The 20,705-nt window shown below is 35.3% G+C and overlaps 2 protein-coding genes across 6 annotated transcripts in view; one reads left to right on the top strand and one right to left on the bottom strand.

Moving 5' to 3' along the window:
* Positions 1–20,705, bottom strand: part of DNAlig3 (DNA ligase 3) — a 590,685-nt gene that overhangs the window by 378,423 nt on the left and 191,557 nt on the right. For all 4 annotated transcript variants that reach the window (XM_069834626.1, XM_069834625.1, XM_069834628.1 and 1 more), the window contains exons 3-4: positions 6,515–6,840; positions 1,003–1,308 (exon numbers count right to left, since the gene is read on the bottom strand). In XM_069834626.1, coding sequence (XP_069690727.1) covers positions 1,003–1,308; positions 6,515–6,836 — 628 coding nt within the window. In that variant the 5' untranslated portion in view covers positions 6,837–6,840. The remainder of the gene's footprint in view (positions 1–1,002; positions 1,309–6,514; positions 6,841–20,705) is intronic.
* LOC138705891 (uncharacterized) overlaps positions 1–20,705 on the top strand; it is a 238,305-nt gene that overhangs the window by 40,325 nt on the left and 177,275 nt on the right. The gene's annotated exons all lie outside the window — the stretch shown is intronic.

A 20,705-nucleotide genomic window follows, 5' to 3' on the forward strand; every position in this document is an offset into this window, starting at 1 on the left:
CGGTGTTTGAATGCACCAAAAGAAAATGCAGATGTAGTAAGTTCTTAAAGTAGGTTATCACGACGAAATAAAGGGGGAGGGGGAGGTGTTTTTCAGGGAATATCATTCAAATGAAGGAAAGTAAATTTCCGGTTAATGTTCGCCAAAGCGTTAAGTACGTAATTATGACCGCGTTGCCTTTTATTTGTGATCTAGAGAAAATACCTCGTCTTTTAAGAAGAAACTTTTAACGGCCATGAAATTATTCCCCGCTTTCATCATATTATTGCTTATCAATATTACGAAACAAAAACCATCATAAGGGCCATGACCGACAAGATCACCTTGGCCGACTGCGCATAAGCGGACTTGGTTAATAAAAACCTAAACTAACCAAACCTAACCTTCGTATAATATGCAAGATGTGTAACCGGAGCAAGAAGGGATCTTCTTGATTTGATCTGGAATGTACACATGAAAATAAATTCCAGTAAGTATCACGCTGCTACTGCATGAGAAGTCCGCGTATGCGCCACAGCAAAACTGTTCCTGTCGCGAACCCCTCATGTAATCTATTCGTAATATTTACGCAAATACATCTTGTCGCTAACAGTGGTGCTATCTCACAGTAATGTTCAGAACGAAGGAGGTAGAGACAGAAAAAAAAACAAATATCTCCTCCTAAAGACGCCACAGACCAAATATCATGTCCTTATGTTGGCGACATTGTGTATTCAGTTCAATTTGGTCGCAACCGTAACGGCACGGTTCAAAGCGACGGCAGAAAATTCTCCAGTTTAGCGCGGAAAATCAAATTGTAGGACAAATATACGTGGTAATATTTAGACTCTGGAAAGAAATGAACAATTTTCGGCTGTAATTTTTAATTTTAACTGACTAAAAGATAGCCTATAGATAGCTGGAGTATTCAGAGTGAAGGCTTTAGGGCCATACAGACATCTATGAATGCAGCAGAATTAAAAAAAAAGTGCATATGAAATAGAGATAAGTCTTCGTACTTACAGCCGTCGGTGCCCTTAGTGAAAAATTCTTTGACCAGCGCGGTCTTCCCGGTGTAGCTTTGTGTCTCCGACAAGGCAGCGCACAATCTCCTGAACTCCCTGAAAGAATCATCTTTGTGGCCTTCTTTGGCCGATGATCCCGAGTCCTTCTTCTTCTCTTTATCCCTGTCTTTATCTTTGTCTTTCTCTTTCTCCTTATCCTTGTCCTTGTCTTTTTCCTTCTCTTTCTCTTTTGACGTTTTCGTCGATGATACTTTTGTCTTTTTAGGTGTATCGTCCTTAGGTTCTTTCGGTGTAGGTTTCCATCCTTGAAGACAAAAAAGTATAACAATTAAAGAAGAATAGGAAATTGGTTATAATTCTAAATTAAATAGTTACGAAAATGATAATCCAAAATAATATATATATATATATATATATATATATATATATATATATATATATATATATATATTCAACAAAGAGGAAACTACCGATTCTAATTCTGCATTAAACTCATATGGAAATGATAATCCCAAAATGAAAGATTTGCAGACAGAAGTCTAATTCTAAATGAATATATGAAAAAGATCATTATTTGGTAAAAATTAAAATTCTGACAAAATGAGGCAAAAAATAAATATATACTGTATATTTTTTATTTTAGTAGGTTATTTTACTACGCTTTATCAACATCTGAGGTTATTTAGCGTCTGAATGAATCCGGGGTCCAGCACCGAAAGTTACCGAGCATTTGCTCGTATTTGGGTTGAGGGAAAACCCCGGAAAAAACCTCAACCAAGTAACTTGCCCCAACCGGGAATCGAAACCGGGCCACCTGGTTTCGCGGCCAGACTCGCTAACCGTTACTCCACAGATGTGGACTATACTGTATATAAAACATATCTATACTAATAATAAATCTTTAGCCGAAATTTTTCTGGTAATTTTCGATTTTCCAAAAATAATTGGTCCTAACATATACAATTAACCACCCTGAAACCGAAAATCGCTTTTTTGAAATTTTTGTTTGTATGTCTGTCTGTCTGTATGTTTGTTACCTTTTCACGCTATAATAGCTGAACGGATTTCGATGAAAATTGGAATATAAATTAAGTTCGTTGTAACTTAGATTTTAGGCTATATGGCATTCAAAATACAGTATTTAAAAGGGGGGTTATAAGGGGGCCTGAATTAAATAAATCGAAATATCTCGCTTATTATTGATTTTTGTGAAACATGTTACATAACAAAAGTTTCTTTAGAAATAATTTCCGATAAGTTTTATTCCTTGAAAAAGTTTGATAGGACTGATATTTAATGAGATAAATGAGTTTTAAAATTAAAATAACTGCCAAGGCCGTGTAATGAATTAAAAAAACAAATGACTTCGTCTATAAGGGGCCTTGGACAGCAACAATCGAAAGCTATGAAAGACAGCCTACAGATAATGTTTCTGTGTTTGTATGAAGTAATATCAGAAGCTAAATTAACCGATTTGTATAATTAATTATTAATTCACCATTGGAAAGTGTAGTTTCTCTAGATGGACATAATGCTATAATGTTATTACAGTAACTTCTGAGTGAATCGAGGACAGGTAAGATTAAAATAGCTTCTTATGCACAGAAAACTTGATAGGCTATTCTGTACATTCGTTTCCTGTATTTCCTAAAATAATTTTTATGACCAAATGAGTGGTCTCTGGATCAAAATGATCGCATTTTAATTATGCAAATACAATTTAAATTAAGTAACATAATAAACGATTTATCCTTATATCAAACACGAATGTTCCCTGGATCAAATGTCCTATTTTAATTATGTAATTACTTTATATTTATTTCTAACGGGTGCAGCGGAGCGCAAGGGTACGGCTAGTTGACAAGTTTAAAATTCATCTGCTACAATAAATGTAAAGATATTGCACTACACACGTATGAAGAATAATTAAATTTTAGACCTATAAGCAACGAGAAAAACATGTAAAACAAGGACGGTAAAATGTAAAAGCAGCAATTGTCAAGTAACAAATGAAGTCTCGCACGCAAGAAAGATACGCACAACAAAGAGAAGGTAAGAAGGTAGAACGAAGGAATACACAATACTATCAAAGGAAAGAAAGCCGCCTCAGTATTTACAGAATAAATCAGGATCTGATAGATGCAAAAACAAATCCGCTGCTGCAAAGCAGAGAAAACTGGACATCCAGGTTCAAATAATTTAGAACACGATATTGATGGAGTCCAAAAATTGTGCTTGTGAAATACTCCGTTTTTTCTATCAAGAAGGGAAAGATACAGTAAAGTTTGGTATTACAACTCAAACAGAATTCATGTAATATTGTACAGAAGTATGGACTACTGTAATCCACAAGAGGTTATGAATGTAAATGATAAAGGATCAAAAGAAGATGAAATAGATTTAATTCAATTGAAGATATTATAAGAAGTAGTATTAAAACCTTTGAGAGGAGGAAAGCTTCAGAAAGGTGAAGGATTAAATTTGGAATTTATTGCCAAAATACGCACTTCAGTAAATAAAATTAAATATATTAACATTATTAATTTGTGCTGCATTACATAAAACATTTTGGAGGAATGGACAAGAGGAATCTTATTTCCAATATTCAAAAAGAGGAAATAAACAGGACTGTAACAGCCATGGAGGTGTTAGTCTTCTTACTTCAGCTTGTAAAGTATATGCAAAAATAATAGTTAGATATATAAATAATGTGACTGTATTCTACACGAAAAATATGGTGGATTATGAAAAAAAAAAGTTCCTGTACAGATTGCATGTATATAATATAAAAAACACTGAGTAACGAAGATATAATTAGCGAACTAATTAGCGACAAGTTCACAATTAAATTAATTAAATTAAGGAGAAATTAATGAGCGATAATGACAGAAACAAGTTTCTCTGAACATTTGGCAAAGATAATAAATTGATAGTATGTACCACAGTCCAGTATATGCAATCACGAAGCTGAATACGTACAAATATGCATCCATAAACAGTTGCTAACCTCTAGGATCGCTAGTATCGCCTCATTACAGACAATGCGAAATAGTACCTGGACAGTCTATTGTTCCTAATACCCTCATAAACACAAGCCTCGTGAATGTATTTACTAGACTGTGGTATGTACAAAATTACGATTAGTGTGACCATTGGAACATCTCTTAGCAAAACGTCTGAAATCACAAATCCAGGAGGAAAACAAGGGTGCCCGCTGTCTCTAGCAATATTTATATTGACTATACTGTAAGAATCTTTAAATAAAACATTTTAAAGTAAATCAATTAAGTTTTAAAAAGTACTACTTGCAAACGATCAGGCTGTTTTAGTGTTCCCGACGATAAGCTCCAAGTTACTCTTCAACTTGAGAAATTAAGGAAAGATCATAACCTAAAAATATTAGATATAAACAAACTCTTTACAGGAATAAATCACCTCACACGTAAGATAATGATAACAAAGATAACAGAACAAACATATCATGTCAAACTTTCACTATTAAGGTTTTAATATTATCTTTCAAACAGAATACAAAATAAATTACATAAAATTCAAAGAATATGCGAAATTGTAAGAACACTGACATAAAAAGCGACGATAATCAGCAAACTTAAATTCTTGAAGTGATGGCAGCACCTCTGTATGAAAGTACGAACTTGTCTTTAAACAAGTGAAAGAAGAAAACTATAATCGTCTGAGATGAGATTCTAGAGACTCCTTGAAGGCTATAACAGTTGGGATCAAAAGAGAAGCAGTGATAAAAGGGAATTTATATTTTTAATCTTGATGAATATATATAAAAACTACAAAAAAATATACTAGAATGAGCAAGTACAAAGGATATGTCAGAAATGAGAATTTATAAAATAATAAGACAAGTAGATATAGCCTAGAACGAGAGAAATAGCAATAACAAAGTAGATTGACCAATTGCAGATATCTCCTGATGTCGAAACAGGTCATAAGCTATAATCCATGTAGGCCTAGTAGATGATAACGATAATATTTAAAATTTGTATGTTCAGCCTATATGTATAAACATTTCCAAGTGAAATAAACACGTTCATAAGAATGGCGAGTACACGGCATCATAATGAAACTTACTATTTTACAGTACTGTATTTATGTACCTGAAACAAAACTACGACATATTTTGCATCTGTGTTATTGGGTAGCGCATGTTTTCTTAGTTTCACAATATTAAAAAGCAAATGAAAATATAATGCAAAGCGTGCTTTGTCTTAATTTTGAAATTAGTATTATAGTAAATATTAGAGATGAACAACGATCGAGAAAACGAGACTAACAGCGCCCGCAAAGCCGAAAACCCGCACGACAATGTTTTATTACGTCGCATCCTTGACGTAAAGACTGTTGATCTCCAGAAGTCCCGAAGTCAGCAGTTGTTTATACCTGATTGAACTTTTATCTACTTTGGCAACTGTTATATATGTAAAAAACAATCAAGTAGCCTATTTGAAACATCATCTCTACCTTTCAGTGTATAATAATCCGTTCCCCAGTCTTTATTCAATTAGTAGGCCCTTATTAAAAGGCTAGAAATTTTCTTTTCATATGTTTAAGATCAAGTGTGCAATCTCAAATAAACAGATATTAATGTTACGTTTTGCTTCTTAGAAATGCAAATTTATTTGATAATTGTTTTTTATTACTTATATAACCATAGGTAATATATAATAGAACCAGAACATTTTGATATCTAAGATACTGTTCTGTTTTGTCTTTTTTGTCTCATTTAAACATTTATGTTATTTATTTCAATGATGTATGTTATTCAAAGTTACGAAATCTTTCCACGCGACCAAATGCCATTTCGAGAATGACGAGCGAGACTCGAAGCGCACGAGAATGACGAGCCGAGACTCGAAAGACAAATGCAGCGAACACAGCGAGCAAGAGCGGCAGTTAGTTTTGTTCATCTCCAGTAAAAATAATTAAAAACCTATGGGGACTCTACACCAATTTAATAAAGTAGAAGTTTATTACTAAAGAGCAGGGATGCAAAAGTGTGCTACAATTTTGGCACATCTCGTAAGTCGGAACACGTGACTCATCCCTTCCTATCACCCCCACACATCATTGGGTATAGTAGGGGGGAGAGGAAATATGTATTCAGTGTGCTTGCGGACATCACAGATACGTACTATTCAAGGTCAGGGGATTGTAGACAGGGAACAAACTCTTTCCCCATGCTTCCACTCCCTTCTTCCCCAGTTCTGCATCCCTGCTCAAGACAGTACCACAGTTTGTCCAAAATATAGATATAGTGCCTACAGAGAGAGTGAATTATTGAAACGCTGGCTTTATAATGAATATGGCGTAAATATCTAAAAAATAATAATAAAATAATTCGATAAAACTGTTTATACTGACAACAACAACAAATATAATAACTCACTTTTCATCACATTTTCTTTAGTGCGTATGAGACAATTTGATTTCATCCTCAAAGAGTAATAAGACGAGTAAATTCATAATGTTGTTCTTACCTTTACATTTTGGCAAATACTTGAGTATTTCTTCTTGGTCTTCTTCTTCCAAGTCGCTCCAACCCTCTATATCGTCTGGAGTCTCGATTTTGGCCGTAGTAGGCCTCTGACGAGAGAAAACATCGAAGAGGCAGCTGACATGATGCCACATCTTCATTGGACCTGGGCCGAAGGGGTTGTAGCCGGATTTGGCCAGTCGAAGATCGCCAGAGTTCAGTTTCTCCTTGCATTTCTTGCATGTCGCCCGGCCAGACTTGGCACGATCAACGAAGAATTTCTTCGAGTCCTGCTGTGATTCGTCTTCGCCACCGTCATCTGACATAGCTCTGCAAATCAAGATAGTTAACCTTAGTTCTTCCGAGCAAAACTACTACGAATACGATGAGTTTAGTCATTCCAAACAGCATCATCTCATAACTGTCATTACTCTAACCATTATCAAAGTAAGCAGTCTGAACATTATGATAGTGATAATCAGTAGTAGATTGAGATCTCTCGACACCGAGATTATTATTATTATTATTATTATTATTATTATTATTATTATTATTACTCTTTCCTCGTGAATGAATTTCCTTAATACATTCAAAATGACAAACTCTAAGGTTGGCATACATAAGTTTCGGCAGCAATCAGTGGCGACGGCATTGACATAACTGAACTTTGTGTGCCTATATATTCACAAACAATATTGAATATTACTCCTGCTCTTCCAGTCAAGTTAAACGACACAATAATCCCTTTTGCTTCCTGTGTTAAAAACATTGCAGTTTACTTTGATACGCATTTAAACTGGAATAACCAAGTAACCCATATTACCAAAAAAGTGCTTTCCATACTACATTCCTTAAACAGCATTCGAAAATTCCTTCCGCTATCACTCAAGAAAATACTAGTGGAAACACTAGTAATGCCCCACTTCGATTTGTGATTTTCTACTGACTGACCTCAATGTCAAACAGTCGCAAAAATTACAACGTGTTCATAATTCTTGTGTTCGCTTCGTCTGCGATGTCCGTCGCGCTGACCACATTACCCCATCCTTCCAAGCTCTAAGCTGGCTACGGCTTAACGAACGTAGAAATTTTCATTCTCTTGTTCTCCTTTTCCAAGTCCTTCACACTTCTACACCTACCTACCTTGCCTCCCGTTTCAGTTACCTGTCATCATATCATAATCTCGTCACACGCACGCAAAATAGCCGCATACTAGCCATACCAACACATAAGACATGACCCGTATTCATCATCATACACAATCCCGCTCTCGCGCTTGTGGAATATCCTACCCAGTGATATCAGAGAATTTAGTAGCCTTCAAAAGCAAACTTATTAAGCATTTTCTTACTGCGTAGAGTAGGTTTAATTTGTACTTAATAAAAGAAATGCTCCTCTCTTCTTAACTTTTACAATAAACTGTCTAGCTTTTATTAATCAGTTAATCTTTTAGTACTTTAATTTTTATTGTATCTGTAAATTTAATATTAATTGTAATTATAATTGTAATTGTATTCTTAATATTGTAGTTATAATCCCCTGGTAGAGGGGAAGAGAAGGCCTCATGGCCTTATCTCTACCAGATTAAATAAATAAATAAATAAATTATTTTTGACTTCAGAATTACAATTCATGTCTACGAATAGACGACTTTAAATGTATCTCCTTTCACAGTACGTTAATACAACAGTACGAAGCGTGGCTCTCTTTTCCTACCAGTCCAATGTGCCTTGATCTTATTCAACAGACGCAACACAAGTGCTGAACTTTTTGCACCTGTATCAATGATACAAATACTCCAAACTGAACTCGTGACGAGCTGTAAAAACAAACACAGCAGATCGTTTTCTCTTGACGTCATTAAGCATTCGTCTAGTTTGGGCTGAAATCAACTTAAAACTTGTCAACGTCATATTCTCACTTTCACAATGGCAACAGATACGATGCCCGTTACGCAGAGGTGTTGGTTGGGTGGCAGTACATATAGGAGCTATTACCACCGCACTCTTTCAACGTGATGTAAAAAGCAGGTTAAGCATCAAGATGCCAAGACAGTTCGCAATCAAGAGTAAAACTTTTACTACAAATAATTCCCCTATATTTAACTTGCGCTATTCGTTCTTAATATGCAACTTCGTAAATCCAGGAATGGCTATAGGCCTAATATAAAGGCATGTTTTTTGTAGTTCATAAAATATTACAGACGATAAAGAACTGACTTTCAAAATCCCCACGTAACTGTTTTCATGAAATTGTGAAATATACGTATAATACTCCACAATTACATCAATATACAGACGCCACAAATAGATTCCAAGATTTCTTCTACCTTTAATTCAGGTAATTTTGTTACGTAATATCACAAGAGATAGCAACTAGAACGAAGAGCTCGTGAATTTATCCAAGGGCAATAAAAATCTCGCGTGATATGCATGATATTTAGCAAGATTACTTCGCGAATAAAATATGAAAAAATAATTCACATTATACAAACAAAACTGCAGTGATGGAGTTCACTCCAATATTAAAATATAAACGAGTGCTCTCGGAAACACATTAAATATTATTCACTCCCCCCCATTCAAAGAATTAGGCAACTTCTATTTGTCCAGAAACCCCATATGAAGCTGTGAGTTTAAGAATTCTTGTGAGAGAATGACATACCTCGACACAATATTTGACGATTATTTTCGTTTTTATTCTTTTCCACACTTCCGTAGGTACAGGACCTCTACAGTATATTTACATTTCCTGTAGAGAGAATGTACTTAAACCCCAGGAACTGGTCTGGTTGTTGGTCCAAAGATTACTTATTAACGCCAATTTCCAAAGAAAATTAAACTCGTCTAAAAATGACGGAATTATCAGGAAATTGTGATAATAGTGTTGAATGAAATATTCTAAAATTTCTCGTTGCAGTTAATTGCCTATATAAACACTGAAGTTACTTCAGTTACTTCAATTTTCACTTGACATGTTCATTATCACATTAATTATCATGTGACGGACAATATGAGATTGATTTAAGTATACACAGTGTCGAAAAAGGTAACAGATTTTTACGTAGATAGCATAGTAAAAAAAACTAACTGATTATTGAGTAAGGTTCCATGTTTTGCTAACATTTTTGTGTGTAACTTATAATAAGTAACATTTACAATAGTGTGGTACTAAGGCAGAAGTCGATATATCAATGTTTGGAGAAAATGAGGTGCTGCATCCTGATGGTATCTTTATTGTGCAAAAGATGACATGTATATCTCTATTATTTTTTTCTCTCTATAACACGTTCTTATGAAACACGATTACTATGATTTTATGCGATCGTTCAAACTTCTGAAAACTGTAGGAAATGAAATCACATTTTGATTTGGAGCCACAGAATTTTGAACTGCAAACTGATTACTGCTTTTCTACATAGTACAAGCTTGAGTATTCCTCTCTGTAGAAATCCAGTACTTGAAGTTCCACCCAATCTTGTATAGTATACAGTGCAGTAGCATAATTCAGAAATCGTCTTCCTCTAATAAGTTTCTTCAATGACCAAAACAAAAGAATATCGGACGAGGATAATTCCGGGCTGTAAGAATACATAATGTTATAATGCTCTATAATGTTCCAGTGGAACGATTACAAAAGTTTCCGTGTTTGCTGGAGTGTGAGGTTTGGCATCGTGAAGAAGCTTAACATCTCTGGATAGGAGACCAGGCCTCTTTCTGCGAATTGCCGCCTTTTATCGTAATCATGTTTCACAAAGTCTGTCAACTACGCTGTTTCAACCTCCATAAACTGAAGGTGAAGTAGTGTCAGATCATGAGCACTGCGTACACAAAATATATATGTATATATATATATATATATATATATATATATGTATGTATATATATATGTATGTATATATATATATATATATATATGATTTTCCCTGGCATGAAAGGAACTATTACCCAGGGAATCTTACACCATGTTCCACTTAGAGAGATCGAGAAATAAGTGCTAATTTCAAGAATAAATAATGGTTTTGTAACATAATTTTTTGCAAAACTTGATGTAAAAGCTCTCAGAGTTTCGAAGAATGGTCATTGCAACTCGATGTATGCACTTCGAGTTACTCGGTAGATATATAAACGGTACTCAGTCTCTTGCTAAATGTTCTGTAACATTGTGGAGTGACTAGTCCAACTGCATTTGTAATGCGTTGCCTCAGCTCTTCCAAAGTGTCAACTCTAACACATTGGTACACAACACCTTTTACAAAGCTCCAGAAAAATGTTAATGGGATCAAGTCGGGTGACCTAGGTGGCCAGACAAGGGGTCTTCCTCTTCCGAACAACCTATTGGGAAAGCTTGCATCTAAGAAGTCATGCACTGCTCCGTAATAATGGGCTGGAGCCCCATATTGCTGAAAAACTGATCCTGTGGGGAGTTGGTCAAAAATTAAATTTCTGCAACATGTTCAGATACACATTCCCTGTGACTGTCGCCTGACGAAGAAGAATGGTCCAATGAGGGAATGCTCTATTGAATGGCGGCAGGCTTGTTTCCGCGTTAAACATTGATGCGCATGAACATGAAGCTGTTTTTAAACCACTGTTGCATACACTATAACAGTTTGTGCATCTTGTCAGATGTAAATCGCAACAATATCTTCATCTGATATTAAATGGTGAGCATTTATTTCTCTATCCCTTTAAGTGAACACGGTGTATTTAATGAGTAACTCTCGTAATATCAATGTACATGTAAACTCTTCAACGTTATTGTTACAGTACTTCCCTTATTTACTGTTCAGTCTTTCCAACTCAGAGTTCAGCGCTTAATCGAAGAGAAGCACGCGTTAATTCGAGAAATCCTGGCTGTCACGAATCTGATGACAGACATTCGCAATTTGCTGACATATCTCGGAGTTATTTATTGCCCTTGAATATACCAAAGCCTTTAAATGCACACTAAGCCAAAAATCCAATGGATTACGATCAGTGGACCGTGCAGGCCAATTGATTGGACTTCCCCAATATATCTAATGGTCACCAAACTGGTGGTCTAGAAGAATCCAAAGATCCTAAGAAAAATTGCTCCTTCATGAATTAACCATATTCTTTATCGTCGATTAATCATCCATAGACCAGAATAAATTATCCACCAAGAAACGATGGTATTGGGCACATGTTATTCGGGTAGGCTGTGCAATAAGAACGGAACAAAATAATCTGTAATCTCTGTGTATTTTATAAACTATGCTTATTACAATTGTCTACTTCGGTCAATACTAGCCTATTTACCTCAAACTGTGCATTAAATCCGTGGCGCAACAACATCCTATCTATGAATGTGTTTGTTAAAAAGTGTTAAGATACTATCATAGTATTAAATCCGTGGTGCGACACCCATGAAGATTTCACACCCACATGCCTCAACAGAGGTGCACGATCATCCAACCAAAACGGTCAGCACGATTGTCCCCCCAGCAGCTATAGCTCATTTTCGAAACAAGATTTCGCTGTCGTGGGTCTCCAAATGCATTGATTTACTAGGTGCGCACCGGTTTCTTCCTCCTGAGGACTCGAATCAGCGCTCATTCCGCAGCGTGTCCAGGTAAAATGCCTCAGAATACAACAGAACGGGACGATTCTATCATATACATTATAAAAATATCTAATTAATCGTCTGATTTGTAAAGAGCAATTAAAAAGATCGACCTTAACATTTCGTGGTAATAACAGGCAGGTCCGAATCCAGCTAGGACAAAGGTATTTGCCGCTATCACTGTGATGTCTTATTATATTTCAGTTTGAGGTCTAGCGTCGTGTAGATTCAATCGCGACAAATGCGCCGCGTGTCCGTCTTGTGTGGTGGAAAATATTCTGAAGTATGAGCTTACAGTAAACCCAATGGAGATTTGGAAAACTGTCGACAAATAGATAAAATTGTTTAATTAGTTATTGAGTGTTAAGTGATTAGGAAAAAGAGGATACGCCTACACTATTGGCTGCATCCGAAACTCCCAAGCTTGTATTGATGTGTAAAGCCAGTTTGATGGAAGTAATCGCAGAAAATGATTTTCTTTCTCCCCCTTGTCGTTCGTGAGACATGATTCATGTCGAGATTGTCATTTTGAAGCCGCGCTTGAAATGAGAAGGCCGCCGGATTAATTTGTCAGCTCTATGTATGTGATTAATTGGCAATCGCTTGGGATGCTACTTATCTTGTGTTTAGCATAACTGTCAACTAATAACTGCCATATGGCCCTATAAAATAGCTGTCGCATCTGTCCTCGCATTTATATGCTGCTTTCGATTTGTGAAGGAAAAATAATATCTGGAATTTATGATTTACATACCTACTTTATTTTCTTCTACTTGTATTCATATGGCTTTCAATACGATATGAAACGGGGAAGTGTCGCTTTCGATATCACCACACTTTGTCGCGTTTCTTAAGTCATGGGCCTTACTGCCCATCAAAATACGATTGTTGCTGTAATTTGTGTTGCGTCTGTACACAAAATCAGAATAATTTTTATTACAAGCTGTTTTTCTGTTCTTGTAACACGTTATATCATATGCGTAAGCTGGCAGGATGGGCAAAGCATCCCGCCACTAAATGCATAGTGTCGGTTTAAAAAGTCTCCGTTAAAGAATAAACCTTCGTGGAATGTTGTTGAAACTAAAATTGTACGATTTTCTTAAATGTGGCAAGTGGTATTCTGAAAAGCAAGGAGTATTTAAATATAACGTATAGAGTAACGTTTTAGTAGGCTACTCATAACGAGAGAAATGTTAATAACCAAAATTAAACATAAAGTATATTGATAACCAAAATTTTCTTCAATCATTCTTAATTAACTCTGTTAAAAAAACCTAGTTCTCATGTAAGTTTTTAAACATCCCGCAACTACTATTATATTTATTCTGATACATGGACCATAATAACTCGCAAAATGCCACAAAAACACGAAATGAAAACTGAAGTTGTATAGTTAATTTCATTAACATCCTACTTAGCGATATGGCATTGTTATCACGCAGGAATTTTCACTACCACACATATTGGACACAAGGACCAATGAAGTGACATTATTCCAGTATGATTTCACGTGAACGAAGAAGTAAGGGGTACATAGGAGAATAGTCTAGTTTATATTCCCCCCATCAGCCTGTTGACGACCTATGATTAAAGCTTTTTTTCCCCCTCACATTTGAGGTGGATAAACCTATTGTGGAGCAGGCCGCCTCAGTGCACTTCAGTTCCCCTACCAGTGCTATTTCGCCACTCTTCCATTACTGTCATCTACATAGTCTAGTAAGAAACGTCAAATTATTTGCATTAAATAATACTGGGGGCATCATGTCAAAAGGGCGTGTCAGCAAAACTGCATCTTTACAATAGAGTCTACCAATGTGGAAATATTATTCCCATCCTTGTCCACATAACAAGGTACATTCTCACGCTTATTGTAATTCTCAAACGAATGTTTTTAGACACAAATAGATTCCACTAAAGTATTTCAATAACGCAGAATTTATTTATACGTCCTTATGGTATGATACTTTCGATACATGGAGACAAGTGGCTATAACCAAAATTGGAGTTCAGTTAAGTTATAGAGCACAGTATTTCTTCAACATAGTTGCGTCTTCTTTAATTTTAGCGACATTTACGTAGATGGAACTATCTCGTACAATTTTTCTTCTGTTATACCTTCTTCACTCCCACTATAATAAGAAAAGTTCTCTATCAGTCAGTACGTGTCTGTAATGCCTAGCATTCAAATTTCATCCGGCATATCAACAGACTCCAGAGGAGCTTCGATCGGACTTTTTCTTTGTTAGTGAAATAGAATGAAGTTACAGGAGAATGGAGAAGTTAAACAACGCAGAACTGCAAGCATTGTATTCTTCACCTAACATAATTAGAAACATTAAATGCAGACGTTTGAGATGGGCAGGGCATGTAACCAAGTATGGGTGAATCTAGAAATTCGTACAGAGTGTTAGTTGAAAGATCTGGTGGAAAAAGACCTTTGGGGGGGCCAAGGCGTAGATGGGAGGATAATATTAAAATAGATTTGAGAAAAGAAAGTGGGATATGATAGTAGGGATTAGATTAATCTTGCTCAGGATAGGGACCGATGACGGGCTTATGTGAGGGGAGCAATGAACCTCCGGATTCCTTAAAAGCCACTTGTAAGTAAGTGAAATATGGACATAAAGTTACGAAGACTCTATCTTTCTACGTCTTCGGGAGAAAAAAGAGGAATAAAAAGGTACCGTATAAGCTGGAGACGTTAAAATATATACTTGACTGATTGATAACCGATAACGCAAAGGAAGAACTGTAGGAAGTAAACGGGTAATGGTAAAGAAATTCAAGATGGAACTGTACTTTATGGAAGAAGGAATACTGAAGTGAACAAAACTAAAGTACAGTAGTACAATATGATCTATTAACTCGATTTTTCTTATAACTATGCTTCGGTCAGATTAATATAGATCTAATCGTCGCTGTTCAGACAGAATCCAAAATTGGTGCAAATACACCGCTCCGCCGATTTAGTAGAATGCGTTTGTGTCTAAAGAAATCAGAAAACAGTTCAACGCGGTCGTTGTTGTGACGAAAATCCAAGCCCCCGCATACCAGTAAGGCATCATGTCATAAAACGTTCACGTTTAAGTATTTTTGACAACGTAAATATTATTCAACGCCTAGAAAACGGCGCAAATATTAAGGATATTTATTTATTTCTCTGTCTGTCTCTCTGTATGATATGTCTGTTTGTCGATCAGTTCGTACGTTCGTTCACTTATTCCTTAGAAAAGTAAGGTGAAATATTCGGAAGACGACCAGAGAAGAAATAATTTAATATATTTTTGGAATCGTGGAAAAGAAAAAAGAACAGGTATTGGAAACATACGAGATTGTAATTAAAGTGTGCTGGGATTGGTTCAGGATTGATGTGAGTGATGGGCAAATAAAACAAGCATACAGGATCGGGAAAAATGTAAATGTAAATATAGTAAAATTCTCAAGTATAATGACAAAAAGAAAAAATTCTGAGCGAACGAAAGAACTTATAGAACTTAAATATTACACTGGAACACGATTTTGAATATGAAGTAAAATGCAGGAGAAGAATATTCATTATTGATTCCTTTTATGAAGGCTGCAAGAAAAAAATGGTGATTTCGCTAGATTATACAGAGACAAATTTAAAGATAAATGGGGAGATGTTTGATGTGGAATTCTGTTTGGAAAATTTGAACCATGCAGAGATGGGGACAAATGTTAATGAAAAGAAAAAAAAGAGATCTGAAAGAGGAGATAAGGAAAATTGTAGTAGAACATAATGAATTAACAACTATTAACGACCCATTCCCGTATGATCGACGCTTACCTGTCCATAATATTCTTCGATATTCATGCTGTATCGCTTGTCGATTGCAGGGGACTTGCACCGTGTGTTATATCTAAGTAAGTGAACAATGAATTTCTCCTATATCAACGGAGCAGTGTAGCGACATATATTACATTACATTACATTACATTACATACATACATACATGTGTACATGTGTTCTGCCATGGACAGGTCTTGCTGCAACAGCATTTTTCAATCTTTCCCATTTTCTGCCTTCCTCTTAGTCTCCGCATATTTGTAGTTTTTCTTGGGAAGAATAAACCCGTTGCTTTCCGCACATCACACTCTCTTTCGCATCTTAAAAGTTCCCAGGGAACGCCAGGGTGGAGGTGAGGAGAGTGGATTTGTCTAATTGTGCCCTGAGGACTTCACCGAAATTCACCGCGAGGGTTAAATATAGCGACAAACTGTGGCCTTAGAAACAACAAGATTTGCTGATAATTCACTGCTACTGGCGAGTGGCTACTCTTTCAGTTTGATGGATACAGCCTCAATCTCCAGAGTCTTCCTGAGCGAGATTTATCTCCTAGGTTTAAATCTCCCGCACTGAATGGCTTAAACCAGTGTTGAGTGCCGTCCTACTACTGATCACCACTTCACATAATATTTCAGCTGCTAAGTTTGCACGTACGCTATTTTTCCAAAACACAGAAGCACTCACATACGACTGTGCCGTCGCGCGTTTCCAATGTGAAACTGAAGATAACAGGAACTATAATTATACCACAGTTTAACTTTTCTTGAAATGTGTTTCAGAACAATACCAATAACAGATACAGACAAATAGTCCGTTGCCTAACAACTCAAAGACATATGAGTAGCTATAAGTAGTAGCGGGTGGAATAGAACAGAAGGGGTAGAAAAAATAAGACGACAAATAAAATTCCAAGTTCCCAATTAGCGGGTCAATTAAAAAAATAATCAAGAGGAGTTCAACTGTTAGATTATTCTGAAGTTCGATACTCTGACAATCGGTACGTGGTACATAAATTCCTGGGAAATTTAGACCTTATATAAAGAAACAGAACACCGTACTTTTCTTTAAGCCTTCCCTCATTTATTAACAAAAAGTAGATCAAAATTTCTAAATATCGTGTCTATATTTGACGTCTTTTGTTAAAGTCACTTTTTAAAGTAAAAAGCATCACCATTTCTTCCCATATTAGCCTATCTTAAGATTGTACCGTTATAAAAAGTTATGGGATGAATATCACTCATACACTTATCCTCATTAGGGAGTTATTATTGCTCAGAGATACATTAAACCAAGTGTAATCAGCACTCTGAGACAATTAACTTAAAGGTTTTACGATTCAAATTAACTTAGTTGCAAAGTGTTGAAAGATAACGGACTACCCTGATAATGCCCATAATTACTCTCAGCAGCGCGATTCAGTTACTACCCTAATATAAATGTATGGAGCGAAAAATTGAAATCCATTTGCAATAGTCTACTACTGTGGCGTAATGTAAGATATAAATCACTGTTCTTAATGAAAGTGTTTAATATTCACGAAAAATCAGTCCAAGACTATTTTTGAAGAATTTTGGATATTACAACCAAGTAAAAAATAATTTTCGTACTGTAGGCCTACTATGTGGATATGTGATCAGATCAGGTAGTCGAGCTTCAATTGAATTCAGGAAGCGAATAAATTCGATTTGTCTATCTAATGCAGAAGGTTTTTGCTTCTTTGAGAATTTAGGACTAAGTTTTTTTTTAAGTGTAACATTCGGATCAAACAAAAGACGTTGCGTTAAATCGGCGCAAAGGCGGACTTCCAGTCATTCACAACAAAAGAAAGATGTCGAGGACATCATGCTAGAAGAGCGTATCAAAAAATTTTGCGTTAGTGAAAAAATTTTAATCCAACCTATTTATGTTTGAAAACAATAGTTTAAGAATTACAATGGGCATGAGAAAGAATCAAAGAAAATAATCTTGTTATGTAGACAAAGATATGAAAAATGATTCCATATTTATATGGCTCTACGAAAATTATACTTTTAAACCTTATACACTTAACTTGGCATTCTAGGTCAACTAAAACACGCTTTTATACACAGTCGAAGTAACACAACATAGCAGATTTTAACAGCGTATTCCTTGAATAGAGCACAACAAAAATTCTAATACCATAATAGTCACAAACGAATACTTTTCCCAGAAACAAAAAGTAATTTTCCCATAAATGAAGGGTTCAGAACCATAGTGGGCCAAGCGCCATTTACTAAAACCGTAGAAAACAAGGTTTAAAATGAAGTTAGTACCATAATTCAATGCAAGCATGTAGCAAGTAATATAAAGTATACACATTAAAACTAACAATCTTCATTTAACTATGGCATTCACTTAACTTTAACCCTTGCTTTCTCCGTTTTTAATAAATGGCGCTTGGCCCACTATGGCTCTGAACCCGTGAAATGTTCACACTGTTTCGCTCGACAGATACTACCCGTATGATTCCAATTTTCACTTCTCTTACCATTAGAAAAACTGATATGAAATGATTTACTCCTTTGCAGTTTTTAAATAAAAATTTACGCTTTCCTTGTAAACTGAATTAAAAGGCAACACTTATCGTTATTTTCAGTCATTAGGAAGTCTTGCAACCCTAGTGCAGTGTAAGGGACGGAACGCTGCTATTCAGATTGAGTGCGTGTGTGTATTCGTAGGTAAGCCGGCGATGGGCTGTTGCCAAACAACAAAGATTTTCAGCCTAATTTTCTAATTAACCATACACTTAGTTACAAAAGGCATAATAGTTCATTTATTTTAATGCATTCTATTTCCTCCTTCAATCAGCAGATTTATATCACTTCCATCCTGTATTTTTATTAGGCTTTTTCCAATCTTCAGCGGTTTGCCTCTAATGTTCTTTCCTCTCGGTAGAGGGGAGCACACTCAGGCAGTTATTATAATTACTTCTCTGACATATGGCAGGCCTGTCGCGAAAGATGAGAAGATGAAAACGAAATGATGTTATGAAGTATTGTAGGATTAGGAAGGAAGTGGGCCGTGGCCTTGTAAAGGTATTATCCCAGCATTCGCCTGGAAAGACTTGGGAAACCACAAAAAACCCGTCAGGATAGCTAACGCCTGGATCGAACCCGGACTTTCTGAATACAAGGCGGACGCTTTAACCACCACCATGCTCGGTCTTTTTTATAAATTAAAATTATACTCACATTATTTACATTTCCAACTAAGAAGATCTTCATATATTCAGCTCTAAGTTTTAAGTTCTTGCTTCTTAGCATAAATGTCTAATTAATTATACATTAGAATTCATTTTGGTTTAAGTAGCAAAATGTACCGTAATACTAGCCTATATATGATTATTGAACCTAAATAAGTTATTAAAGACAAACGATGAACATAGAGTATCACAGATAGCAATGTGACAATAACTGAACAAAGGTTTGCACAAAAATTACTTTCTTATCTTTCTTATATACGATAAAGATTGGTAACATTGTGATACGAGTAATATTGTGATAGTTTTTTTTTTTTTTTTTTTTTTTTTTTTTTTTTTTTTTTTTTTTTTTACTGAGAAGAGAAGGGCTGGTTTTGTGCAGAAACTTGCCCACGAATATTCCCTTAATACGTTGACGCAAAAAACCGATCTTCCTCTCGCTCAGTAAAATTGTAATAAATTCTCAAGAAGAACTATCACAATATTACTCATATCACAGTATTACCAATATTACCCTATGTGACAGATTTATAATTAAGCATTAATTTATCTTTAATCCAGATATTCTCTAAAATTAATCATGAGTGTTCTCATTCCATATTAAATTCAATTAAATAAAGCATTGGACTCGGGAAATAAAATAACAGTAAAATACTGAATAATTGGAAGATGCATCATTGTAATATGTAATATGTGTATTTTAAAAACAGTGGAATTTACAATGCGCTATTTAACTTACTTCCTTCAAAGTAACTACCTTCCAACATGTGCACCATGAACACGTGAAATGTTATATAACACTATAAGACTGTTTAAGAGCTCAAAAGATTCGAACTTCAATCACTAATTTTCTACTTAAAGGGAAAAGGTCAAAGTTTAAATGAGGCATTCTGAAGTCAACTTTAGTCAGTCCACAAAAATGAATATAAGTCACTGTTACATATACATTGTTTTCTGTAAACTTTAAATTGAAAGTTCTGCAAACACTCAAAGCTTGCATAACGAACTCAATTAGTAATTAAGAATTCTCACAAGTGCAAAAATTCCAAGCTTTTCCAAGTATGGTTAACGTTTCATAATAACCGTTACAGAAACCGGTACAAATTCGCAATTGTCCAGTCTGGGAATAATATTAAGCGCTGCATTTAAAATAGAAGGGAAGGCTTCACTTGAAGTTCTTGACTCAAAGCAAGTCAAATGTGCTGAGGCAACTCTCGCACGTGATCTTTTACGCCATCGTATTATGTAGATCCTGTGGGGAAATAACGACTCAAATCACCGCTTTATTCCTGTGCTAAACATTTCAGTAAAGTTTCCTTCAGTGAAAATTCAAAACAGAGTAAGGGAAAGTGTACAAAATCCTTATAAACACAACTGGCGATCTTTTATAAGACACAACCAAGAAAAGACATAATTACGATGTAGGTAAGTCTATTATATTATCTTCAAAGAATATGTGCAGCAATAAGAAATATTAAACATAAAATTTTCAAAATAACATTACTAAACTTTTACAAGAAATGGTATTTTATCCTTATTTCAACTGAGAGAAAAAAAGTATATTACTGTTAATAATTAAAT

The sequence above is a fragment of the Periplaneta americana genome, chromosome 9, assembly GCF_040183065.1.
Source record: "Periplaneta americana isolate PAMFEO1 chromosome 9, P.americana_PAMFEO1_priV1, whole genome shotgun sequence".
Taxonomy (NCBI): domain Eukaryota; kingdom Metazoa; phylum Arthropoda; class Insecta; order Blattodea; family Blattidae; genus Periplaneta; species Periplaneta americana.